The sequence below is a fragment of the Lissotriton helveticus genome, chromosome 5_1 (assembly GCF_964261635.1).
Source record: "Lissotriton helveticus chromosome 5_1, aLisHel1.1, whole genome shotgun sequence".
In the NCBI taxonomy this organism is placed as follows: Eukaryota; Metazoa; Chordata; class Amphibia; order Caudata; family Salamandridae; genus Lissotriton; species Lissotriton helveticus.
In genome coordinates, this window is record NC_136065.1 from 1,787,180,796 (window position 1) to 1,787,208,744 (window position 27,949).

The 27,949-nt window shown below is 46.9% G+C and overlaps 1 protein-coding gene across 1 annotated transcript in view; it reads right to left on the reverse strand.

Moving 5' to 3' along the window:
- MRC2 (mannose receptor C-type 2) overlaps positions 1-27,949 on the reverse strand; it is a 545,797-nt gene that overhangs the window by 105,840 nt on the left and 412,008 nt on the right. The window contains 3 exon segments of the mRNA XM_078645096.1: positions 9,861-9,961; positions 10,802-10,869; positions 22,801-22,961. Coding sequence (XP_078501222.1) covers positions 9,861-9,961; positions 10,802-10,869; positions 22,801-22,961 — 330 coding nt within the window.

Sequence of the window (27,949 nt, forward strand, 5' to 3'; positions counted from 1 at the left end):
TCGGAGGTAACGGTTTCTGAGGACCTTGTTGATCTCCCTGACTGGCTCCCTGAAGAAGTTGGTCACTTAAAGTAACTAAAAGTAACCGCATTGATACTTACCCAAGATTTTCTGTAAAAGTGTCAAATTTGTGGAATTCGTAGAACAATGCTTGTTCACGGCTAAATAAAAAGTGCACCTTTACTATACCTTGTAATTGCTGTATCTCTGGAACCCTCCGGTGGATCTTTTTTGTTTTGGTGTCTCAAAATACATAGCAATACAGTCTATTTTTGTAAATTAGTGTCAAATTTCTTGAGTGCCTCATGTATTTGTTCTTCAATTGTTTTGGTGCTGTTAAAATGCTTTACACTTGATTTTGAGTAAGGATACTGCTCAAAGCCAAAGCTAACCAGGGTTGAGTTAAAGGTTTGACCAACAAAACCTACTGGTCCTAATGGGGTTGGTAAGTATATTATGCGCGGTGAGGTCACACAACCACCTCTATATAATATACACTATTCCCTCACATATAGGAAAAGAGTATGCAGTTGACCAAGGAGCTGCTTTGCAGATGTTAGCTTAAGGACAGTTTCCATGACTTCTGCTTTTTTGATTGTAGAGAGTACCCTGGGAACAACAGGGATGACTCTTTAAGATAGCAAATCTGGATGCAATTAACTATCTATCTGGCAATGTCTGTTTGAGAGATAGGCTAGACTTTTGTGGTTTTGCAAAGGTTATGAACAATTGTTCAGCTTTCTAGAAGGGATTGTGTAGGAAAGTGCCCCTTCTTGCATGGTTGCCCTTAAACTGTTTGTCGAATGCCTGATGCCAACTTGACTGAGTGTGTGCCGGTATCCTGCTAACCAGGCCCCAGCACCAGTGTTCTTTCCCAAGACTGTACCTTGTACCCACAATTGACAACTCTAGGTCACATGTAAGTCCCTTGGTAAAGGTACCCCTGGTACCAAGGGCCTTGTGACCAGAGAAGGTCTCCGAGGGCTGAAACATGTATTGCGACACCCTCAAAGACCCCTCACCAAAACACCCCCACCCTGCCATTACAGGCAGCATGTTTTGGTGCAGACCAAACTGAGTCGACACGGCACACATCCCTGTGTGTCATGTCCACCAACACTGCCTGTGGCATGGATAAATCACCCCTCTAGAAGGCCTTATAGCCCTAAAGACAGGGTGCACCATACCCAGGTGAGGGTATAGCTGCAGAAGCAATATGCCCCTACAGTGTCTGTACCATCCATTCACAGACATTGTAAGTGCAGTGAAGCCATTTTAAATGTATAGGCTGGAAGTTTGTCAACACGAACTCCACATCGCCAAGATGGCTTTACTGAGGTCTGGTAAGTTTGGTATCACACTTCCCGGCACATTAAACCAACACTGATGCCAGTGTGGGATTGAATGAAAAATGCACTGCGAGGGTATCTTAGAGATGTCACCTGAAAAACGACCAAATCTGCTGTGGTTCCTGACCGGCTTCCAGCCATCTGCCACCACCAGACAGGTTTCTGGACCCCTGGATAGAAAGCCCCCACTCTCTGGGACTGGAAACAAAGCACATCCCGGGCAGAGGTGTAATGCCTTTTCCCCCAGGATGAGCAGAGTCCTCTAAGAGGGAGCTTCAAAGGCCTGCCGCCTTTGTTAGCTGCCCCCAGCCTTTTGCTGCTATCAGCAACTGGCTCCCACTGGTGCTGACCCCCAGTTTGGACGCAAGAACCGGTGTGAAACCCTAGCCAGGAAGGAGGTGTGCCCACCTTTACCTACCCCATCCCTCAGATGGGAGCGGCAAAGTGAAGGCCACCTCTCTGTCCCCGCCATCTTGAAGATGGGGGACCCTTGTAATCAGGAAGAAGCCTATGCCCCCTCCCACTGGGGGGTGGCATACTAGAAGTTGTAGACACCCCAGGGAAGGGACCCATTGGTCCCAACCTGCACACCCCTGTAACGCCCCAAAATCAAGTATTTTGGAGCACTCGTGAACCTTGCCTCTTCAGATTCGACGTGACAAGATGATAAAGGACCAAAGAGCCGTGTTGCAGAAGAAGAAGACGACGACAGCTGCTTTGGCCCCAGCCCTAGCGCCTTGTCTCCTGCTCTGAACCCCTGCGAGCTGAACCAGGCGTGTCCTGCAGCCAGCAGCCTCCAAGAAACCAGGGGACCTGCCCTGCCTTCCTAAAGAACTATTATCTCCCATGGACACCAGATTTGTCCAACACCAACCCAAGCCAGGACTCCAGATCCAGCTGGATCTGCGAGTCCTCATCACTCTGCAACCATGGATCGAGTTCGAGTGGCCCAACACCCCAGCGAGGACCTCCCGGGGATTCTGACCTGCTTTCCAGCATTGGGCGACCTCCACTGACTTTCTCCTCTATGCCTGGTGCCTCATCCTGAAGGGTTCCCCGACTGCAACTGGAGCCTGTGAGAACCTGACACAAAAGGACACCCCTACACCTGTAGCTCCGGATTTAGTTTTGTTCCAAGAAGTTTTTTTTGCGTAACGAGGTTGTGTGACTCCTTCTCTTGGTAATACTGCACATGTCATCAAAACCATCTACAGGTTGTTTTGCCGTAGGTAGGTAAGAATGTAATAGTGTACGTATAGTAAAGTGATGGCCCTGCGATGGTATGATGTAAGTATATAAAGTATGTGAACTGCAACCTGCACTGGGTTCTTTTGGGGAGGAGGTACTGCGCATGTGAAACTACAGCACTACATGCCAAGAACAGATGCTTACAGAGTAAGTAACATAATCAGTTCGAGGCATATGTGCTGTAGAGACACATGCTTTGCATAGACTGTGAAGCAGTACCTCTCCATGGGCAGTGGTTAACCAGTGGGGGTTGCAGTTGCATGAAAAAGAGTCCTTAATACTGCTTGGCCAACATTGGCTTGTTGGCGTGCAAAGACATCCACTCAATAATGTTTTGTAAATGTGTGTGGAGTTGACCATGATGCTGCTTTGCAAATGTCAGCAATGGGAATGTTCCCTAAAAAAGCCATAGAAGCTCCTATTTTTCTAATGAAATGAGCTTTAGGGGAAAGATGTAAAAGAATTTTGGATGCATTTAATGATCCATCTTGAAAATCCTAGTTTTGAAATGGCCTTTCCCTTATGAGGTGGTATGAAGGCAATAATTAATTGCTTTGTCTTTCTGAATGTTTTAGATCGGTCAATACGTTAAGGCTCTCTTAACAACTAATGTCTGTAATGCTCTTCCAGCAACAGAATTGGGTTGTGGGAAAATCACAGGTAATTCAATGGAATAATTAATATGAAAATTGGAAACTGTTTTGGAAGGAACTTAGGTCTCTAAGTAGCTCGAACAAAGGTTGCTCAAGTGTTAATGCCGGATTTTCACTGACCGTTCTAAGAGAAGTGATAGCAATTAAAAAGGCAAGCTTCCATGATAAGTATTGCAATTGACAGGAGAGAAGAGGTTTGAAAGGAGGACCCATGAGTCGTCTTAATACAATGTTTGAGTTTCATGCTGGTCCAGGAGGAAGCGTGGGAGGAATGGTTCTTTTGAGTCCCTCCATCAAAGCTTTAATGTCAGGAATCCTAAATAATGAGAAGTGCTGTCTATTCTGCAAATAGGCTGAAAAAACCGGCAGGTGTAAGCGTATGGATATATATGCTAACCCTGAGGTTCGCAAATGCAATAAGTAATGAGTGTCTGCGCCCTTGCATTAGGAGGGTTGATGTTCTGTTAATGACAGTAAACAACAAATCTTTTCCATTTGGCCACATAACATCGCCTTGGGCTAGGTTTACGGGCTTCCTTAAAAATGTCCATACATTCTTGTGGCTAGATTAGATATCAAAATTATAATACCTCAGGAGCCAAATTGCAAGGTTTATTCATGGGATTGGGGTGTCTTAGTGTCCCTTTGTTTTGTGTAAGAAGTTTCAGCTTGAGGTGATGCTTCTTGTGTGGAACTAGGGATATTTATTTCCAAGAGTTCTGGGGAGCCTATGTTGGTGCAATGAGTATCATTGTAAGATGGGTTTGCAGTAGTTTCCTGACCACTGTTGGAAGACATGGGAGAGGCGGACAAGCGTAGGTAAATATCCCTGACCAACTGATGCATAGAACATTGCCATTGGACTGTTGGTGTGGATACCTGCTTGCAAAGTTTTGGCATTTTGCATTTCCTTTGGTTGCGGACAGATCTATTTGTGGAAACCCCCACCGTTGGAAGTACGGTAGAAGGTCGGTGTGGTGGAGTTCTCATTTGTGGACTTGTAGCTGAGTTCTGCTTAGTAGGTCCGCAACTTGGTTGCTTGTCCCTGGGACATATTCTGCTAGGAGACAAATGTTCTGTTGTATTGCTATGCTCCATATTTTCTGTGCTAACTGAGATAATTCGAGAGATTGCACCCCTCCCCTGTTTTTGTATATAATACATGGTTGTCATATTGTCTGTTTGAACTAGGACAACTTTCTGTAGTAGGTGAGGTAGGAAGGCTTTCACTGCTAAGTGCACAGCTTACATCTCTAGGTGATTGATATGGAGATACTTGTGTTTGGAATCCCATACTCCCTGTGTTGTGAGATTCTGGAGATGAGCTCCCTAAACTGTAAGGTTGGTATATGCTGTGAGAATTATCTGCGGAACTAGGTCTTGAAATGGCCGCCCTTTGGATAAATTCTGTGGATTCCACCTTTGCAGAGAGTGGCATGTGCAGCTTTCTTCCAACACTAGATTGTAAAGTTGACCCAGTGATTGTGTCCACTGATGAGAGACATTCCTGGAATGTGGGACTATTGGGATACAGAATGTCATAATACCCAAAAGCCATAGAAATCTTTTGGATGGGACATAAAACCCTGTTTGAAACTGTTGAATTAATTATGCCATGTTGTTGATTCTGTCTAGATTTGGTCATGCCAGTGCTGAGTGTGTGTTGAGCATAGCTCCTAGATATAGCTGTATGGTATGTGGTTGTAGGTTTCACTTTTGTAGATTGATGGTGAACCCTAATTGATGTAGAAGAGTTATGGTTTGTTGAGTATTGTGGTTGCAGAGGTTGAGGCTGCTTGCTTTTATTAACCAGTCATCTAGATATGGAAACACATGCATGTTGTGTCTTCGAAGATGAGCTGCTACTACTGATAAACATTTTTTGAATACCCTGGGTGCAGTGGTAATGCTAAATGGAAGAACTTTGAATTGCTAATGGTTGCCCTGAAATTGAAACCTGAGATACGTTCTGTGTGCATGATGGATGGGTATGTGAAAATATGTATCCTTTAAATTCAGGGTGGTCATGAAATCTCCCTTTTGTAGCAATGGAAGAATTTCCTGAAGATTGACCATATGGAAGTGTACTGATATAATGTAATGGTTTAGTGGTCCGAGATCGAGAATGGGGCATAAAGACCCATCTTTTTGGGGGATAAGGAAGTATAGCGAGTATACCCCTGTCCCTTGCAATTGTTTTTGAACTGGTTCTATTGCTTCTTTTTGTAATAGAGCTGCTATTTCCTGTTGAAGAAGAATTTGATGTTGTATTGATAGGTGTGTATCTTTGCGAGGTTGGATATTTGGAGGAGTTGTAAGTAGTTTACAACAGTAGCCATGTTGAATAATATCCAACACCCATCGATCTGTTGTGATTGAGTTCTAATTTGTTAGAAAGTTGTGAAGATGACCCCCGAAAGGTGTTAAGGGGTCTGGGGTAATGGTAAGGAAGTAATTGTTTACCATTAATATTTGAGGTGCGGGTATTATTTCCCAGACCACTTCCTTTAAAATTGTTTCTTCTATAGGAACCTTTATAGAATGTTTTTGGACTATAGGTTGGTCCCGGATTTTTATATACTGCCCCAGTGTCAGAGGAGGTGGATCTTGCACTTTGCGTATCGGTAGGCCTACAAAAGTACCCACAATATGCGGTTGTTTGCACAGCTCCCATTGATTTTGTGACCTCTGTGCCCTTTTTCATGTTGTCTACGGCTGCGTCCACCTGAGGTCCGAAATGGTGGTCTTTGTCAAACAATAGGTGTAAGATTGCCTGCTTTATCTCAGGCTTGAATCCTGAGAAACAAAGCCATGCGTGTCTACGCAATAGAATGCTAGTATTTATCTCCCTAGCAGTGGAATCAGCTGCATCTTAGGCTGCCCTTTTTTGTATTACTCTGAGAGGTACTGGAGGAGCCCCTCCATTTTGTACCAATGTGCCCTATCGTGTCTAGCTAATAGAGCCTGGCTATTAGCTATGTAGCAATAATTAGATGCTTGGGCAGCTACCTGATTTTCAGAAGCATCTATCAATTTGGATTCCTTGTCCAGAGGTGGCGCCTCTCCTGGTGTTTGGGAGTTGGCCCTTTTCCTTGCACTAGACAAGATTAGGAAGTCTCCGGTTAAATGACCTTGAATATAAATATGACCTGATGGTATTTGTTGTCAATCTGTGCTGTTATAACTCTCGCCTTGACAGGGTCCTTAAAAATTTCCTCTGTGTGGCGTACCATGCCCATTAAGAATGGCAGGTATTGTGCGCCCCTCTGAGTGTTAGATACAACTTTAAAAGGAAAGTCCTTTCCTATTGTATCTTTATGCAAGGGAACCTGATGGTAAACTGCTGCTCTTACTACACAGTAGCGTCATCAGGTGGTGATAGCTGGGGGATAGAGATCAGGGTCTGTATCCCCTCAAGGATGCCCATTATAATCATCCCAGGCATCCCCTGGGTGCATTTCTTGTGGCATATCCTCCTTTTCATCTATTATGGGTGAGTGAGAAGATAGGTCACCTGGCTCAGATGGTGTTGGTCATGGAGCGGATGGTGGTGTTGGAATGTGCAAAGTGCTTGTTGCAGCATATTTTTTCTTTTGAGGTTGTAGAAGAGCATCTCAAGCCTTCTAGAAAGTTAATTGTTTCCTTGAAGTCTGGTTTTCTGCAGCCTGAAGCACAATTTTCTTAGTTCCAGGTTGAATCTGGAGCATTTTTTGCTTTGGGTCGAATCGTTCCTGCATGGCATTGAGGAGAAGCTCCAGTGGAGTCTTTGATCCGAAAGTAAAATACTTCGGTAATGGGAGCTTCGACATAGGTGGAGTGACTGTCAAATCCAAAATAACCAGCTTCTGTTTTGGAGCGGATACCATAGGTTGAGGCAATATAGGCACAAATGTGGAAGAGGTGGAGGCCTCTGCTGTAGGTCGACATTTCAGAACTGAGCCGAGGGCGGGACTTCCGATTCTGTCTTTTGGTGCACGCCATGGCCTTTTTGCAGAGGCAGACCGCAAGCAGTTTTTTCAGTCGAGACCGATTTGGGCTTTGGTTCAGGCTTAGTAGTACTCACTGTCCGATTCCTTTGCCCGGCTAAAAGGTGGCTGAATCCAGATCAGATTGACACTCTGATTCTGCGTGGTCGGTTTGGGGAACTTAGAATGGAGTTAGTTCCATCAGCAGGTCATTCTCCAAAGGATGCTGAAATGGAGAAAGGGAACCCGGCCAGGGGTGGCCTTGGGCCGCGAGAGCGAGCCGACGACCCGCTACGCAAAAGCGTGAGCTCACGGACACAACGAACTGCGTGATCGAGATAATACCATTGAGTGGCGATCTATATGAGAACATATAGGCTGTTCAAAGGAGTCTCAAAGCGGATCAGAGAGATAACATCCGAACCCAGCGGTGTAAAAAAACAATCTGGAGATGGCATCGATGACCATGCACCATATTACCAAGAGGAGAAGTCACACAACCTTGTGACTTGAAGAAAACGTGTTGGAACAAAAACAACTTGCAATCATCCGAGCCCAACAATAGGTAGCAGACTTAGGCAAAGCACGTGTATATACAGCACACATGCCTCGAAGATTTGTTTCTTGTATGATTTCAGTTCTGCTTTACAAACTGATGCATCCTCTTTGGAATAAGTTGCTCTCAATTTGCATTCTTAGTGTCTTACTTTTAAAAGTTGGACTTTAAGACTGTCAGAGAACTATTTCTTATGAAATGTATTTGGCCTTAAAGTGAAGTTGTAATGGGTGGTAACGCATTAAGGGTAATTATTAAGTTATCACTGAAAAATGTTAATGCTTCTGCAGCTGAATTAAAATTCTAAAATCTTTGTGCACTTGACTAAATAATTTTTTCCAATAGCGCCACAAGGTTTTGAAAGCTCAGAATGGTCAATGTTTTAAATCCTTGCAATATTTCAAACGGTATTAACAGTATCAGCCCAGAACATAGGGATAGGATTAAAGAAATCTAACAATGTAATTGAGAGAAAGATTTAATCAAGAGCATGGCCCAAATTAATAGCTAGTCCCTTGACAGTTTGGGGAATCACAAAAGAGCTCATAGATTCACGCAAGTCTAAGACTTCTGTGTCTTGCATGTTATTCGTCTAATACTTGAGGTCATTTAAAATGATCAGGTTTGAAAGCTCAAAAGAGAATGCGCATCCAATATACACTTGCATTTGCCAATGTTTGTTAGTGTCACATTGTCGCTTCAACAGGTGACTCTTTGCCCCGCCCTTTACACCATGCCATGCTCATTTCCGCCCACAGCAGCCATCAAATCACCTCTGCACCCAGTTGCCCCAGAGCGGACCGAGGTGACTTGCTGATGCTGCCTTAGACCTTGCCCCATACTTACCTTAGGTTCAGAAGAACAGCCCTGTAAGATGTTGCCAAGTACAAATACAGTGATTTTCTATTTTCTGAAAAATCCCTATCTCAAAAAGTACTTACTTGATTACGATGATCTTGGTGTATAAATTCATATAATAATCTGCATTATTTTTATAAATTGGTGTTTGATTCCTTTATAGAGTGTGTGCCTCACTTACTGACTGTGTGTGCAATAAATGCTTAACACTATCCTCTTATAAGCCTAAACTGCTCGCCCACACTACCACAAAAGAGAGCATTAGGCAGTGCCAGCTCCTCCGCTAAGGCGGAGAAGCATCACCCCACTGCTTTTAAGCAGTGTAATTAGGAACAATAAAATGATAACATGTGTATTTATTTATTTATTTATATAGTGCCAGAATCGACTCCCAAAGGAGTATCTCTGCGCTTCGGACGAGGAGCACAGAAAGAATACAACTACAGTTGTTATTAATATTTTATTGTTTACATCTGCTTTGAGGCGGGCAGCTCTGCTCTCGGAGCAGGGCAGGAGGGGTGGTTTGCCCACTTGTAAGTGTGCAGCGACGCTTTGACCGCCCCACTCGGGCCGGCCAAACCATCATGTGCACTTTCCATGTTCTCCATGCAGGCTGCATTAGAATATGGCACATTACAACACGATGTAATACATTGCGTGCCATTACAACGTGGTCGTTACAATGACCACGTTGTTAGTACGTGATGTATTACATCGAAGTCTTTACAACAACTTCCAGTAGGAGGCGCGCTGGTCTTAGGAATAGTATTATATACTACTCCTACTCCTGTTTGCGCAACAGTAGGGAAGGTGTTAGAATTCATTTCCAATACCTGAACACCCTCTACTGGAAGTCGTTGTAATGACTTGTGATGTCATTACATCGCGTTCCTACATCACGGTCGTTGTAACGATCGCGTTGTAATAGCACGCAATGTAATGACAGCGTTGTAAACGCTGTTTCCCGCTGCATTACAGCCTGTGTGGAGAACATGCCCAGGCGCCCAGTTCCCATCTGAGCCCAGAGCCAATGTCTTTCTTAATGCCATCAGAGGTTTAGAGGTCGAGCCGTGCTATGCCTGATGTAAGGTTAATGAACTGTAAGCCTTAAGAAAGTGTTTGACATGTTTTAGAAACTTGATGTAAGTTCCAGAAGGGCAATCTTCATCTTCAGCGGAAAAGCCCAGATGCCTGTGACAATACAATTCAAACAGACAAAAGGATCCCTCACCTCGGCTCGCTGTCATGTACACACATTTCTTATCCTTGGTGATAGGACGGGGCTTGCCATGCGCCCAGGAGACGAAGTTGAGGAGAGTGCCATCGGACCACCTGCAAAAATACAAATAGGCACTACCTTCAAAATTGTATGAGACAAGGACGCAGAGAGCCTATCCTTACAATCAGCGGGGGAGGGGGTAGAGTTCACCACACAAGAGGACCTGCTGTTTGAACAATCGGAGTGGCAGGAGATCTCAATACCTAAAGGTTTTCCATCTGATGAGATTTCTGCCCTTTATTATATATGGTGTTCTATGTTGCAAATGGGATTTCTTTTCTGTCGTTGAATATGTGCACGTTATTAGAAATAATATATAAAAGGCAAACAAAAATCTATTTAGAGAACTCTAGAGGACTTTATAGAGAGCATGGGGAACTGGGCTTCAGGGGTCTGGGGTCATTTCTCACGAGGCTCCCTCCTACCAGTACTAGACAATGTTTGCATCTAAAAAGTATGAAATATCTAACATTTGTTACCATTCATTTTTTGTGTACGTGCGAGCTTACACCGCAGCTTCAAGATAGTACTCAGTCCGTCCACTCCAGAGGCCAACATCTTTACCCTGCTGTGCTTCGGGAGAGGATTGGTGCGGGAGTTACATGGCAGAGGAGGATCAGCAGCTGGGCTGACTGCCTGCGTCTCTGAAAGGCTGTTCACATTGGGGTAGAGTCAGTCAGGTAGAGGCCGAATACTCTGCCCCAGTCCTGTACGCCTTTCAGTAGCAGCAGCTGAGACAGTACAGCGTCCACATATGGTAAAAAAAAGCTATGTGTACAAAGAGATGTGACGGGAAGATGTCCTTCTGGCCCAGAGGGTTTTGGATTCAATGTACTGCTTGTGCCCTTCTTTTTGGGCATATCATACCCTAACAGCATCAACTGCAGACCTACCTGAAGGGCCCATAGTTTTCATTGGAATTCAGCCCAATCCACCAGTGCTGTTCCTGTCCACGTGCAAACTGCATGACAGAGATAGAATACATCATGAGGAACAGACACCTGCAATGGAAGAGCCATTGAAGCAGGACTTTAAACTGTTAGGCACTGTCAAACTTTGAGAGCCCGAAATCTGACAACAAATAGACTGCAAATTCGCCCCTTAATAGGACTTTAATGACTTCAATGTTTTAAAAAAGCAGTTCTAAAACTTCTCCACAGGGCCCACAGTGGTACTGTTGTGGTTACTGAAAAGAATTTACAATATAATTACAACTCAAGTACCATACAATAATACAATACAAACATTTGATCACATTGAAACTAGATGGCTGCAATGGCTTGGACACCAGAATACTTTCAGTGATGTGTTTCAAAGAGAAGATTCAATTAAACTATAAAAAGAGAAATATTGCAGCACCTAAACAGTACTGTATTTTGCAGCTTTCCATACAATTAGCTTCGGTAATGTATAAGTCTGAACGCCTGGCCTTTCTGCACAAAAATGCAATGAATTATGAAACCAGTTACTCACCTGCGATAATGATATTGAATCTTGAAGCTCTTCTACATTCACATTATGTGCATTATTCTGCCATCTAGTGGTTGAGTCTGAAGGTTTATTTAACAGTAAGTTTTATTTTACTTTTGCCAGTCAACCAGAGCAGCGTCATTATGGCTTCCTAGGATAACTGTAATCCGGCAATGTCCCAATATATGTATGTATATTATTGTTGCTGTTTTATCAGTCGTATCAGAGTCTTGGTGATTTGTTAGAAAAAAATCCTCCAATTGTTTCAGTCGATAACAAAATTCTTTAGGTCTTGGAGATTCTAATTTGTAAAATTCTTGACTCTGTCTAACCACCGTGGTCTTGGTCTTTCTCTTTTCTGTTTTCATTCCATCGTTTCCAACAGAACGTTTTTTTCAAAGGACTCATTATGTGGCCAAAATATTTGAGATTCATTTTTATCAACCATTCTAATGAAAATTACCCCTTGATCTGGTTAAGTATTGATTGATTAATTCTTCTAGCAGTCCATGGGGTACGAAAAAGCCTTCACCAGCAGCTGAGTTTAAAGGAGTCTTCAATGTTTATTTTTATTAGTTGTCCATCTTTCACATCCGGGCATGGTTAGAGGAAAGAGCATTTCTTTGACAATTCATATCTTTGTTGTCAGTGAGACGTCTTTGCTTTATTTTACTTCGTCCATTGTAGGAAGTTGGCTCTGTATATGGTATACCACTAGGTGGTTATACCGTGCAGAGTCCAGGGGTTCCCCAAAAGTGTACATGGCTCAATGTATTAGTGGTAGTGTAGGCAAGCAGCCTTAGGCCTAACACAGAGGAGTATACGTTATTTATTGCACAACACTGACCAATAATCGACATACGTTCCTCTTCCCTTTCTGAATCCAGCTTGTTCATCTGGCAATTTGTGCTCCATATAAGGTTGTAGTCTTGCTTGTATGATCCTGAGCATGATCTTACTGGCACGTGATATTAAGGCTATTGTGTGGTAGTTTGAGCAATCTTTTCAGTCTGATTTCTTTGGGATAGGTACATATATGGATCTATTTCAGTCTTTTGGCAACAGCATCATTTTCCATATCTGTTGACAAACAGCTGTTTAACTATGGTATGGTTACAGTGGAATGGGGCACAACCTTAGAGAGGAACTTGTGAACCTCCTTACGGAAAAACTTAGGGTTAGTTCTAAGAACAAACCTATCGCAATCAATCTGGATGAAAGGCTCCTGTACTTCGAGCGCTTGCAGGTCGCTGATGCGTCTAAGTGAGGTGATAACTACGAGGAAGGCAACCTTACAGGAGATGAACTGAACCGGGCTGAGTGCATAGGTTCAAAGGGTGGACTCATTAGTCTGGTGAGGACTATGCTGAGGTGCCACACGAGAGCTGGGGTACACTGTAGGGTATGACACTTTTGAGCCCATCCTTATATTGACACAAAGAACTTTCATTGAACTAAACAGCAACCTGATATACATTTCTATTCCATTGCCTTCCTCTTGAATTATATACACCAGTTTGTATTTTCTGCTTGTTATTCACAGTGTTATCATTTGAACAAAGACCAAATGTTATATGTGTAAAAATACCATGAGCATGAAAATATTATGAAAATGTAGATATAAAATTATTTATGGTCATTGTTCAATCTTGATTGATTCTATGATGAAATATTTAATTTCAATGTTCCTAAATAATCGTTTGTCCCACTAGTACCCACTGTTCTTTAATGTGTTTACTACATTCGGAAAAGTTCTGATATGATGTAGTGGTTGAGGAGCCTGAGATCGCGGATAGGCCGCCTGAGGGAGCCATCCTTTTTAGGAATTATGAAGTAAAGCGAGTATACCTCAGTCAGTTGGTGCTGCAGGAATACCCTTTATAAGGCACCCTTTTGAAGTATGTGTAACTGTGGTGGGATGCTTGAGGGTGGAATGTAGCTTGAGGTAGAAACCATGTTAGGCAATGGTTGGCACCCATTTGTCCGGAGTGATCTTCCACCAGTTGTGGGTACCCCTCGTACTCCTCTCTGCGACAGGAGATATCCAATCAGTAGGGAGGCAGGGCATTTCACAGTTTGAAGGAGGTAGCACCCTTGCTAGAGCCTCCATTGCCCCTCCCCCTACTGTTCTATTGCTTCCCCATTTTACCTGCTGATGGCTTGTGATGGGAAGTCTGTTGCTGCCTTTGATCTGAGCGCTGCTGCTCAGACAAGGTGGTATTGCCACCCATGTGGGCTGTTTCCAAATGGAGACCTTAGATGGTTTGGTCTAGAAAGCCCCCATGGATTAGGCAGTCTCCATATCCTTTTTAGGACTCACCTGCAGACAGCGCATGCGCAGTTCCTGCAGGATATATTGCTTACTATAAGGGGCGTGGCACCCACCCACTGCTTGTTGGCACCCACCACTTGTTGGCACCCACCACTGCTTGGCACCCACCCACCACTTGTTGGCGTCAGAGTCATTCTTATTTGCTACCTCCTAATTGGCCAGTGCTTGCCTATGTCACTTCCTGTTCTTTCGTTTGGAGCTTGGACCAAGTACAGATTGATTTACTTTGATAAGTGTCTTAGGCTGTTCATCTACTGCTTGCTTGGATTTAAGTATTATTTTCTACTTTATCCTTCCTGTCTGTGTTGCTTCATTGCCCTACCAGTCTCCGTCACTTGTTCCCCTTACACCCCCACCCGTATCCATGTTGCTTCTTTCCCTCCTGTACCTTACCCTTGTCCGTATTGCTTCTTACCCTCCCACCCTGTCCCCCTGTTCTCTATGTTGCCCCCCCAACACCTGCCTTAAGAAAAACATTGCTATGCTATAGCGAGAGCTCACCGTGTTGTAGCATCATTTTTTGTACTAGCTTTACTTATAGCCATGCTGTGGTACAACAAGGCCGAAAGACATTGGCAAAACAAATAGCTTTCACATAGGCAAGACCTATCGACTTTGCAAGTACTTATTTACATTCTTAAGCATCTCATCAACTGTGGCCCTAACAGGTGATCGCTATCGAGCATGAGGTTAAGGAGATGCTGCTTCACTTTGAGTTTGAACCCGAGGATACCGACCTAGGCATGGCACCAAAGCATGACACTTGTGGTGATGCCCCTGGAGGTGTTGTCAGTGGCATCCAACATACAAAGGATGTTGGCATTGGAGATGATCTTGAGACACTATTTCATCATCCTCTTCCTGAACTGCCCCGGGAGGGGCTGATAGGGCAACTCCATCTACTCCCATTGGCCACTTTGATATGTGAATGGGAGAGCAACAGAATTGACTGTCTGCCAATAAGTAGCTGTTCCACCACAACTTCTTGCCCATCGCATCTATAATTTTAATCTCCTTATCTGGAAGAAGAGCATTGCTGGTGGTTTGGACTGAGGCACGCTTGGGGTCAGTGCGGGCTACCAGGGAATCTGGTGGGATCTGACTGGTTTCGATGAGTTCTCTGAAGTTCTCAGAGGCAGATTTTAAAATAACCTTCAGAATAAAGAGGAAATGTACTGGGCACTCTGATTTAGTGGTCAACCCCATTAGAAAATCCTCCTCCTCTTAAATGATGTTCATCAATCAATCAATCAAAGACATTTATAGAGCGCACCACTCACCCGTAGGGTCTCAAGGCGCTGCTGCGGTGTTCATTTCCACCCTATGGTTTGACGCTCCCTGCTGTAGGACCTCATGGTAAGGTATCATTGGGGGGAAAAGCCCTGACTGGATAATGGTCCAAGACCGAGTTGATGGCTGCGCCTCATGCAAAAGCAACAATTGATGAACGGAATGCTGGACAATGCAAACATTCACCCCAAGTCACAAGGATCTGGGTTTAATCCACCATTTATTTGCTCACCATACCACCCCAGTTTGGACCCAGCCAAACAGGGGGAACAGTCCAGCCCGAACTGCCAAGCCAGGTCCTCCGTGGACCGGAATCAAGCATCCTGGGACCGGTTTCAGGGCATCACCCTTCATCAGTCAGGCTAGCTTGAATCCAGTGGTGTGGTGAGCACGGGACCCACGCCTGGGCACACCCTTCCCACTTAGGGCGACATATGCAAAAGAAACAATTGATGGACGGAATGCTGGACAATGCAAACATTCACCCCCAGTCACAAGGATCTGGGTTTAATCCATCATTTTTTTGCTCACCACACCACCCCAGTTTGGACCCAGCCATATGCAAATCAGTCTTGACCCTGGTCCTTGTGGGAACAGTCCAGCTCGAACTGCCAAGCCAGGTCCTCCCTGGACCGGAAACAAGCATCCTGGGACCGATTTCAGGGCATCACCCGTCATCAGCCAGGCTAGCTTGAATCCAGTAGTGAGGTGAGCACCGGACCCACGTCTGGGCATACCCTTCCCACTTAGGGCAACATATGCAAAAGAGACTCTTGAGTGCAGATTCTGGGGAAGAAATTGTGGAAGCAGGCTCTTCCTCATAAGCAAATCTCTTTTAGTGAGGCATTGGCTCAGAAGGTGGTGGTAGAGTCGAAGGAGGAGGTGTGGCTGAGATCTTGCCTTTGACTAGATGAATGAAGAGGCATTTTTGCCTATCGTCAAACTCCTCCTTTAGCCATTTCAAGATTGGCGCTTCGATATATTTTCTCCAGTGGCGGTGACGCAGGTTTTCCTCCCTTCTTTGTTTGGAACCCCGGATGGTTTCAGAGCAGACGGTGGCTTTGTTGCTGATGCACGCTTTGGTGCTGATACAGGCTTCAGTACTGATAAAGGATTCAAATACAATGATGGTTCCAAAGGGGGATGGGGTACCAATGAGGGTTTCAGTGCCAAAAAGGCTTTAAGTTTGATGCTACTTTGAGGGTGGCCGTGGATGTAGGTCTCGGATCGGACCTTTTGGGTGGTGAGGTCTGGGGGGGTTGATGCCCTTAGCTGGAGACTTGGTAGGCTCTGAGGCCTTTTGTTGGTGCGGGTGCAGCTCAAATGGGGCAGGGGCCCGTGGTTGGCTTCACCTCAACTGCCATGCTTTAGGCTCCAAACCCACTCCCTTGTGAGGATGGTCTACCTCAGCGTGCAGCCTATGGGGCTTGGGTTTCTCGTGAGCCAATGGCATACTTGCAACAGAACGCAGTCGCCAGACTCCTTACAGGAACAAATAGTTTCTTACCTGTCGGTGTAGTTTTGCAGCTTGAAGATCTTTCTGGATTCACTATGCTGTGCATTATTCCGCGGTCTAGTGTTTGGGTCCGGAATCGGAGTCTTTTCTTTCTTTTTTTTATTTTTTGCGTCGACGTCCCACCTTCTAGTGTACTTCCTGTGACGTTGGCAGGCTTCCTGCCTTTGGGCGCCATCTTAGGATTCTTTTTTCTTCTTTTTGTGGTATGTTCGTGAATCCTTTGGCAATGTTTTCAAGTTCTTCCTTAAAGTAAATGAATTTTCACTTTGTCTCTTAAAGTGTCTGTATGTATTTTTATTCCTTGTATTTCCACCTTCTTCTCCTGCCTCATCTTTCTGGTGGAGGTGGGTGGGTTCGCTAGTGAATCCAGAAAGATCTTCAAGCTGCAAAACTACACCGACAGGTAAGAAACTATTCGTTTTGCAGCGTGAATCTTTCTGGATTCACTATGCTGTGCATAGACTTTGTAGCGGTTTGTTATGTTTGTGGCGGCTGGGTGGAAGATGAGCGTTGGTTGTTGAATATATGTTGAAGCACTTTTTGTCCTACCTGTGCTTCCTTGTTCATTTGTATATCCACGCAGTAGTGCTTAGTGAACGTGTGCACTGAAGCCCATGTTGCCGCCAGGCATATGTCTCGAATGGGTTTGTTAGCCAGGAAGGCTATTGTTGCACCTTTTTTCCTGGTAGAGTGGGCTTGTGCCCCCTCTGTTAGTTCTTGACCTGCCTGTTTGTGGCAGCATTGTATCGTTTGTGCAATCCATCACGCGATGGTGGCCTTAGTTACTGGTCTATCCAGGAAACTGCTTGCGAAGGACATAAAGAACTGCTTTGTTTTCTTGTGCTCTTTAGTTCTTTCCATGTAATGCATTACTGCCCTTCTAGCATCCAGAGTGTGCAGTGCCCTCTCTGCGCTTGTGGATGGTTTCTGAAAGAAGGTTGGTATTTGTATTGTCTGGTTCATGTGAAACCTTGACACCACCTTTGGCATAAAATGTGGGTCCGTTCTCATCACCACCCTGTCATTGTGTATTTGGATGTAAGGCTCTTGTAGTGTTAGTGCTTGCAGTTTGCTTACCCTGCGTAGCGAGGTGATTGCCACTAGAAAGGCTGTTTTCATTGTGAGCATTTGTAGTGAGGCCTTATGGATGGGCTCAAAAGGTGCCTTCATAAGTTCTGTTAGGACTAAATTAAGGTTCCATGCCGGTGGCGGCATCCTCTTTGGTGGTGCGATCCTTTTAGCCCCTTCCAGGAATCTTTTCACTACTTGTGATGTAAGGAAGCTCTTTCCTGTCTCTCCTCTTGTGTAGGATACTATCGCTGCTAGGTGAACTCTCAGCGAGGTAGGACTTAGATTAGATTTTAGCAGGTGTGTTAAATATTTTAGCACCATTGATTCCTTTGTCATCTTTTTGTGTAGTTTTATCTAGATGAACCATTGTGTGAATCTTTTCTATTTTGCCACTGCTCTCTGGCAGTTTCAGGTGTGTTCCTTTTCCCAAACTTGTGAGGTGGTCCCTGCGCCATTTCCACTATTTGTGAGAACCTTGACTGGCTGGCCCACTATGGTGCCACCAGAATCAGCATCATGTTGCTGGTTCTGCATTTGCTGAGAACCCTGTGCATCAGTGGTATCAGGGGAAAAGCGTAGGCACATTTTTCGACCAGCTTATCCATAGGGCATTCCCCTGGTTGTCTGGATGCAAAGTATAGGCATTTTGCATTCTGGTGTGTTGCAAATAGGTCTATTGTTGGTGTCCCCACTTCTTGAATAGCCCTTGTGTTTCTTGTGCATTGAGCTCCCACTTGTGGGATGCAGATGTCTGTATGCTGAGCCAGTCCGCCTCAACGCTGTCCTTTCCTGGTAGGTGTATAGCTAGGAGGTCTATCCTGAGTGGGATGGCCCATCTCCATATGTCCTGTGCTAGGCTGGATAGTGCGACTGATTGTGTTCCTCCCTGTTTGTTGATTTAGAACATCATTGCGGTGTTGTCGGTTTGAATCAGCACTCTTTGCCCGTACAGTTGTTTCTGGAAGGCCTTTAGTGCGAGGAACAGTCTTCAGCACCAGATAGTTGATGTGCTTGATCGCATCTGCTGGGGGTCCACAGGCCCCGCACCTTGAGTTTGTTCCTGTGTGCTCCCCATCCCTTCTGGGATGCGTCTGTGGTGATGGTCAATGTTGGGTTTCGTGGTGTCAGAGGCTTCCCCTTTGTTATGTTCTCCTTGTTCCACCACGCCATCTTCTCCTGCACTGCGTGCGTTACAACCACTAGATTTTCCAAACTCCCGGGAGCTTGTGACCATTGTTGTTGCAGCCATTCCTGGAATGGTCTCATGTGGAGCCGTATATTGGGGACTAGGTGTATGCAGGATGCCATCATCCCCATGATCTTGCTCGCTGTCTTCACTGTCAGAGCTCGCCCCTTCTGGTACTGACGTGTCTCCTTCAGCAGGGCAAGTGTTCTCTTGTCGCTGGGGAACACTTTGCTCTGAAAGGTGTTGATCTGTGCGCCTAGGAAGATCTTCACCTGTTCTAGTTCCATTGAGGATTTGCCACAGTGTAATGAGAATGCCAGTTCTGTTAGCGTCTCTGTGACCCGCTGTGCATGTTCTTTGCATTGTTTGTAGGAACTTGCTTTTATTAGCCAGTCGTCGAGGTAGGGGTATACATGAATCCCTTCCCTCCTTAGGTGCGCTGCCACGGCTGCGGAGCACTTGGTGAAGAAGGCCAGGGCAGTGAACTGGTAGTGTGCTTTGTCGATGGCAAACCTCAGTAGATGTTTGTGCTGCCTGTTCATGGGAATGTGTAGGTAGGCGTCTTTTAGGTCTATGGTGGACATAAAGTCCCTTATCTGAGGGATGACTCCTTGAAGAGATGTCATTTTGAATGTTTGCGTTTTTATGTATTTGTTCAGGAACCGTAGGTCCAGGATAGGTCTTAATGTTTCGTCCACCTTTGGTACGAGGAAGTAGTTAGAGTGCACCCCCTTGTTTCTTTCTTTGAATGGTACTGTTTCTATGGTCTCTTTGTGGAGGAGTTCTTGTGCATCCTTTATGAGTAACGCTAGTTATTTTTCTGAGCGTGCTTGTTTTTTGGTTTCCTGTTTGGTGGTTTCTTTTCCAGTTCTATGCAGTATCCGAACTGTATGATGTTCAGTATCCATTTGTCTGTTATTTTCTTCCATTCCCGGAAGAAGTGTTTTAGTCTGGCTCCTACTGGCGTTACATGTTCGATGATCTTTAGCCTGTGCAACCCTTTTTTCTTGGCTTTGTTGTGCCCCTCCCATAGAGGTGTTGTGGGGATGGGCACACTGGGTGGTGCGGAGTCACTTTGAGGTGGGTTGCTGGTCCCCTCTTCTTGTTTGCCCTCGTCCATTCGCCATCCCGCGAAAGGACTGGCCCCGAGGCTGGAATTGGCAGGTTTGTTTCTGCCGCCCTGCTGTGCTTGACTGTCACCCTGGTAGCTCTGCATTCCCGGCTGGTTTCCCCATCTTCCGTTTGGCCTCCGTGTCGGGGTGCCTCTTTTCATTCCTCTGAATTGCAAGGCCCCCATGGATCTTGCAGTTTCATTTTCCTTTTTCAGTTGGGTGAGTTTCTCATCCACTGGTGCTCTGAACAGGGTTTCTCCATTGAAGGGAGTGTTCAGAATGTTATACTGTACTTCCAGCTTGAAGTCTGAAATCCTCAGCCTGGCGTGCCTTCTTTCTGTGACCCCGATCATCATGAGCCTGCTGGATGTGTCTGCCGCATCCAGAGCGGATTTCAGGCATGAGTTAGCTATATTCCTGCCTTCCTCCACCAGGTGCGTAGCTCTCTGTTGGTATTGCTCAGAGAGGTGTTTGAGCAGCTGCCCGACCTCGTGTAAATGCTGATACGTATGTCTGTTGAGTAGGGCATTAGAGTTGGCAATGCGCCAGTGTACTGTGGCATTCCTTTCTATTTTCCTTCCAGTCAGGTCTATCCTCTTACTTTCTTTGTCTGGCGTGGGCCTGAGTTTGTGGGAACTTTGGCCCTCTTTCTGGCTGTTGCTGCGATGATGGAGTCAGCCGTGACGGATCCCTGGATGTAGGGAGGGTCCTTAGAGGACGGCTTGTATTTCTTCGCTGTCCTAGGTGTGACAGACCTGCAGCTTGCTGGTTCCTTGAATGCCTCCCTCCCCTGGTCCAGGACACTTGGTAGCATGGGGAGAAATTGACTCCTGGTTTGACTGGGAAGCAGGGTCTGTAAGAGGAAGCAGGCTTTCGGTTTTTCTTCCTCCAGTTTCACTCCATAAGCTGTTGCCGCGATCCTGATCACCATGTTGTATATCCCAATGTCATCTGGCGGCGAAGGCCTCGAAGGATACGTCTCCACGGCCTCTTCTGGGCTTTCGGCGTCGAGGTCCTGCCAATCCAGGTCCTGCGCCCCCGAGGATGCAGAGTCCAAACTTGTGCGCTGGTCTTTTTCACGCCTTCCTCGTCATAGTATAGGCCCTCTTCCTCTAGGTGTTCTTGGGGCTCGGGAGTTTTCGGCGGCTCTTCGGCGTCGAACTCCTCTTCGTCCTCGACTTCGACGATCGTTGTCGCCGGCTTCGACGGGATGGTTACCTCTTCATCCATTCATCGAATTCTCTTTTCCTTTGCAGGATGTTATCCATTTCGGGCCTCGAGCCTTCTCTTCTTTCTTTCCATCTCGGCGGCCTATTCAGCGTCGAGTGTTTCGGACGATCTCTTCGACGTAGAAGTCAATTTCGAAGTAGCCTTCGGGTCCTTTTCCTTCGGCGTCGAGCGCTCCTTTTCGGGGACGTGCTTCGACGACCTAGGCTTTTCTTGTGTTTTTGCCGTCTGGGAGTCCTATTCGAAGGATCCGCCGGGCTGTTTGTCTCTGGATGCAGCTGCGGCCATCGAAATTTTTGGCGCCAGCGCTGCTTTCGTAGACTTAGACTCTGTTTTTAGAGAGTCTGACTCAGGCTTTTGAGAGTCTGTCAGGGTTTTAGGGGTCGACGTCTCTCCTACCTCTTTTGTAGTTTTCTTATCGGTCTCTACGACTGTGAAGTCATCTAGTCCCTCGGCGATGTTGTCCTCTTCATCACTGGAGAGGCCCAAGTCATGAAGCAACGGAGGTTGGCATTTTCCTTGCATGCTGTGGTTGGCTATCCTCTGCCTCTCTCTAATCCTGCGAGTCTTCGGGGTAAAGACAGAGCAGGCGTTGCAATCCTTGCTGTCGTGGTCGAACGGCAGGCAGAGGTAGCCAACCGGGCGCTGGTCCTTCTGCGCGTATTTGTGGTGGCAATTGTGGCAGAATTTGAACAGAGTCTTGTCCATTCCTGCGCTCAGGGGCCCCCCTGTGTGTGCATTCTCCGTTGGACATCGAAGTTTTCGATGTTCTCCTCTTCCTTAGTCGTCCCGGCTCAGTGGTCTTGTTCCTGGATGTATTCGCCAATCTTTTTCGGCAGATTTCAGTCTTTTCTCCAAAAACTCTGGAACCTCTCGGTGACGATCCAGACCCAACGGCGGAAAAAAGAATCTGAAGATGGCGCTCAAAGGTGGGAGCCTCCGCAGGAAGCGTGCCGATGTTACAGGAAGTACACCAGAAGGTGGGACGTCGACGCCCACCTAGGCTACACAAAAAAAGAAAGAAAAGACTACGATTCCGGACCCAACCACTAGACCGCGGAATAATGCACAGCATAGTGAATCCAGAAAGATTCACGTTGCAAAACTCCTAAATATGCATCAATCACAGGATCAATCAAAATTTTTTACTGCCTGCCAGTCAGGAAGTGTACCCAGTTCAAGGCCTTGTGTTTGGTCTTCAAGGCGCTGTAGGGAACAGGACCTGAATTTTCAAAACAACACTTCCGTTGGTACTCACCAAAAAGAGCACTCTGATGCTAAATTAGTGATAATGCCCCGGACGAAAAAAAGCTAACGGGAGTGGCAGAAGTTTTATTGCCAACGTAGCTAAGGCTTGGAACACGCTCCCAATTTATCTGAGACACATGACCAACTTGATGGCCTTTAGGAAGGCCTTAAAAACGTGGCCTTTCACAAATTAGGTCGCATAATACATAATCAGTGCTCCTCCGGTCTTCACATCAGGTCCAGGACACCTTTGGGTAACAGCAGCGCTTTACAAATGCAATTAACATTAACATTAACAGGCCATAGAGACTCTAAGCAACAAAGCGCCCAGGCCTGGGTTTATAACATCTTCAGCTCCCAAGTCTTCCCAGAAAAAGAATGAGGTGATGGCCCACAGGAGTCCATGTCATGTTCTAAAGCCCATGTAAACATTCTCCTACCTTTTGCAAGTTTTGGCTCAGGAAGTCCAACTCAGCTTGGTTATGAACGGACACAAGATCAGCATGAAACCAGGTACAGATGCGCTGGGCTTGGGGCCAGGTAGAATGATGCTCAAAAAACTCATATTCAGCATCCTGGTACTTCACCCACTCCATGCTGCCTGTGGAGAACACAAAGGTTTTACTGACATGCAGCAGTTCAGCGGTGTCTGTGCACTGGAACTTGACCTTTATTAGGCAGACCATTCCCCCACTAATGGCATGTCACAGCAAAAGAGCAAGTATCAACTCTGGCTCAAAGTACAGCTGTTTCTTCCTGTCTAGGCTGAATGTCAGTAAGGTGGACACATCAATTCGATATAGTTCAATATATTTAATACAACTTAATTTCCATTCTCTGCAGAGTCAAAGACAATTAATAATTAAGATGATTCCAATGCATGTATATGTGACACACTATGTGGATCTACATACATTTCGTACATATTAAAAATATTAAAAAACATAACTGACAATAAGAGAGTGCTAGCTTTTGAACACACTTAAAAACCAAAGCTAGCTCAAAGTGCAGTGGTTCTGGGGACAGAATGACCTGACTATGAATCATATTTGGCAAGTTATGGGATAACCAGTTGAAATGTTAAGTAGAGTGGCAACTATATCATTGACCACAAAGCTAGGCAGCAACCCTAGTTATTGACCAGGCACAAGCTCCAATCAGGTGTGCAACAGCACAGTAAGTAACATTAACTAGAATAATTGGCTGGACCAAGGTAAATATATAGAATTATAGATGCGTAACAGTGAATTATGGGGAGATTTTTCACAGAGTGGTTCAGAGTGACATCAGAAAGACCACAAGAGCAAAGCTTGAGTTGTCTCTGACATCCCTCAAAACCCAGAGGTGAAAAACATCACCGAAATTCACTTTTTACCCATCTATAATTTGATGTCATGTATTGTCCCCAAAATCACCTGCCCCGGCTTTCAGCTGCAATGCAGGGGCAGAAGAGTAATGGGGGTCCATACGTAATATGGCCTCTGTTATGTATCCCTGTCCCAAAGATAAACAAGCATTTGCAATGCAATAGGTCTCGCATTATTAAAGTTTGAGCTATTGGCATTGCTAATAATAATGCAACACCAATAGCTCAAACATTCAGTAATGCGACACCTATTGCATTGCAAATGCTTTTTTTTTTTAATGATTTCGATTTATCATAATTGTACGCCGGTGATCTTATGTAGACAGTCTGAAAGCGTGGCCTGGATACAGCCCTCTTAGAGCTGCGGTGGGCACCTCTAATCCAAAGGCAGGGTCACCGACACCTCCTGGACTAACATTGCTTTGAAACTTTCACTTCTGTCTGAATACTGTGAAGACAGTACCCTAGAATATGATCAGATCTTTTGTTTGCTAATGGTGGACCCCATTGTCCTAACCCTGTACTTCAACTCTTAAGTGATCTGTACTTCATCGAAGAACCTGCTGGGTGCGCTCTAGCCTCCCTGCCAATGCTGCGCTAATAAAGCGCATTCTGCCATGGGAACCGCCGCTCACACTCTATTCCCAGCAGCCCCATCAATCACGCACTTCCGCCTGGAAATATCAATTTCTGCCGGAGCTTGATACTGATGGAGAGGAAGAAAAGGGGTAGGGTTGATTACCAGAGCTGAACCCTCATGCCCCAACATCCAACATTAAATCCTCTTTGCAGCGCTATGAAACACAGTAAACCTGCAGATATTAAAAAACACTTGCGTACAGCAAGTTGCATTAGGCAGAATGAGCATCACGACTTAAGGGGTACACATTTTGAAACAATTTCTTCAACCCCGAGAACACAGAATCGTCCAGCTGACCCCTAAACCCCCCTACAGACATCAAGAGCACAATTGTTCAGGTTCTGTGTTTTCTCTTACTTAGTACCCCATCAATCCGCATTTCGCTCCATTTCCACTGCCCCTTAAGCCCTTCCAATGCGCCCTACTTGCTGTATAATATATTTAAACATTATATGCGCACATGACTGTTGGAAAATATGAACCCCTCTACCCCTACCCCCTGTAGAGAGCCACCCGGCCTCTTACCAACATTGTAGCAACACATACACATGCACGTCTTCACCCTCGGGACGGGCACGCCCCGAGGTATATAATAAAAGCGCGGTAGACCGCTCGGGGTCTTTCCGGCGTACCCTACCTCCAGTGTCAGTGTCCAGTTATTGTGCCCCATCTATCCTGCACGAGGCCCGGACCCCGCGCACTACACTGGCGACGAGGCCGGTTCTGCCCCCGCGCGTGCCTGGCCACCCTGGAGCTGCCCGCTCCTGTCCCGCTGGTTGCTGCCTGCTGCAGCCTTCCTGGCGTCATCTCCGGCCGCGGAGCTCGTCCGCCGGCCTGTCACCCCAGCTCGACATCGGCTCCCGCCCACGCGCCTCCTAGGTCGGAGCGTGTTCAGCCGGCGGGAGCCACCTGGTGAGTCTCTGCCCCGCGGCCCTGCCTGGCCCCCCCGCGCTACGCGTGCTGCCGCCTGGGGGGCTCGCCCTCCGTTCTCCGCGTAGCGCGAGCGCCCTTCTCTGGCCGCGCTGCCCTGGCAGGGGAGGGGCGAAGAGGGGAGACGCTGCACGTCAGCCCCGAGGCCCGAACACGTGGTGCCTCCAACGCCTGTCTGGACCCCTGCTTCGCTCGCTGAGACCTGCGCGTCGGTGCCGGCCTGCTCAGGCCCTGCACACCGTAAAACTCACTGCTGGGAATAAAGAAAAAAAAATAAAGAAAAAAAAAATTGGTAAAGGGGTGACAGAACTCACCAAGCATTGGCAAGTGCAACTGCTGTCTCGCCTGGGGATAGCCCCCACACGGTGGCTGATCATCTACTGTCCACGCCACTTCCACTGGACGACGCCCGTGAGCGTCCATCTGCCCACACAGAGCACTGGTCGCCTGCGCAACCGCTTGCCCACCTCATCTCACATTGCACAGCCTGCGCAGGGGCGGGGTGATTCATAGGTGAGGCCACCAAAATGCGATGGAAGGCGCAGCGATGGAAGGCATGGTTGGGGCGTCTAAACCTATACTTCAGGGGAACCCGAGAAACTGATGGCACCGTAAAGAGATCGCTTTTAATCCTCTATGGGGGCCCTGAAATATACGACCTCTTCGAGTCTCTCCCGAACACCGGTGAGGATGATTACTACGACGTGGCGGTGGCCGCGCTGAATACCCACTTTGACCCACAGGTGAACACCGACTATGAGAAATTCAAGTTCAAGCGGGCGTGGCAGACTGAGGCTGAATCCGTGGACATGTACTATGCGAGGCTGCGCCGGCTGGCCAGCAGCTGCCCATTCTCCGACCCGCGTGAGGAAATCAGAGACCAAATCATCGTGGGTTGCAAATCGAAACTACTCCGAAAGCTCATCCTCAGGCAACCGGGAATCACTTTGGACGCCATTCTTGTCCTCGCTCGCTCCCATGAACTGTCGGACTCCAGAGCAGACGAAATGGAGCTGGCGCTACGGTCCCCCATAGCTCCGCAGGCCGTGCACAAAATGGCGCCCATCAAGGAGGAAACCGTTGACGCAATACAAAGAAGACCGACGAGCGGAAGAACAAGACAGTGGCAACCCCGGGACGCTCAATGTGCCTACTGTGGGGGAGACCATGCGGCGACCGCCGTGTGCAACGCAAAAGGAAAGACGTGCTCGAAGTGTGGCAGACTCAATCATTTTGCCGCTGTATGCCAAGGAGGAAGATACAGGCCCAATGCACAGAGGTCGCGAGGCGGATACGGGTCTCGGTCGGCGACATCCAGAGTGAGACAACTATCATTAGAGCAAGAACACCCGCCTCCAGACACGCAAGCCCAGGGCCGGAAGCCGTATTATGAAGACAAGGAGGACGACGAGGTGTATGTAGTGTCCTATGTCAGCAGGATTGCCACCCGGAAGAGGCCACCGACCATGTGCACGATATCCGTGGAAGGCTCCGAAGTCAGAGCACTTATCGACACGGTAGCCTCCGTGAACGTCATGGACTCTGACCAGTATGACCAAATGTCGCCTAAACCCACTCTCAACCCGTCGAACGCCCGGATATACACCTACGGGGGCACAGAACCCATGCCGCTACGCGGCGTCATCAGCACCACCATTCGCAATGGTGAGTACACGACAGAAGCCCGGTTCCACATAACCGAAGGGAAGAAAGGTACATTGCTCAGCTGCAACACAGCGGAAGATCTGGGACTGGTTTTCTTCGCCAACCAAGTCCACCAATCACACGCTGATAACATGCTTGAGGAGTTCCCGCACTCTTCAGTGGCCTCGGAAAGCTCAAGGGCAAGAAAGTCAAACTGCACATAGACACTTCCATCCGTCCCGTCGCCCTGTGACACCGAAGAGTGCCATTCAACCTCCGCCCTCAGGTGGAAGAAGAGCTGAAGAAGCTCGAAGACCTTGACGTTATCGAGAAGGTGTCGGGACCGACTCCATGGGTGTCCCCACTGGTGGTAGCCCCCAAACCCAAGCAGCCTGGCGCCATCAGACTGTGCGTCGACATGAGATTGCCAAACACAGCAGTGAAAAGAGAGCGCCACATCACGCCCACCATGGACGACATTGTCGCTGACCTCAATGGGGCGAAGTGGTTCTCTAAACTTGACCTCAACGCGGGATACCACCAGTTAGAACTTGAACAAAGCAGCCGGTATATCACGACTTTCTCCACCCATGTCGGACTTCGGAGATACAAAAGACTCGGCTTCGGAGTGTCGTCAGCGGCCGAGGTGTTTCAGAACGCGATTAAGGAAGTTCTGTCCGGGCTGAGTGGGGTCATCAACTTGAGTGACGACATTCTCATCTACTCAAACACACTCGAGGAACACCATGCACATCTTAGGGCCACCCTACGAAGACTACAGGAGCACGGACTAACCCTCCACAGAGAGAAGTGCTCATTCTACCAGGAAGCAGTAGACTTCTTCGGCTACCGATTCACGCGCGAAGGGCTCCGGGTTGACCCAAAGAAGGCGGAAGCCATCCAGAATGCCAGCACGCCCAGGAACCCCACCGAAGTGAGAAGCTTCCTCGGGATGGCCACGTACTGTGGCCGATTCATACCCAACCTGGCTGACCTGGCCGAACCCCTT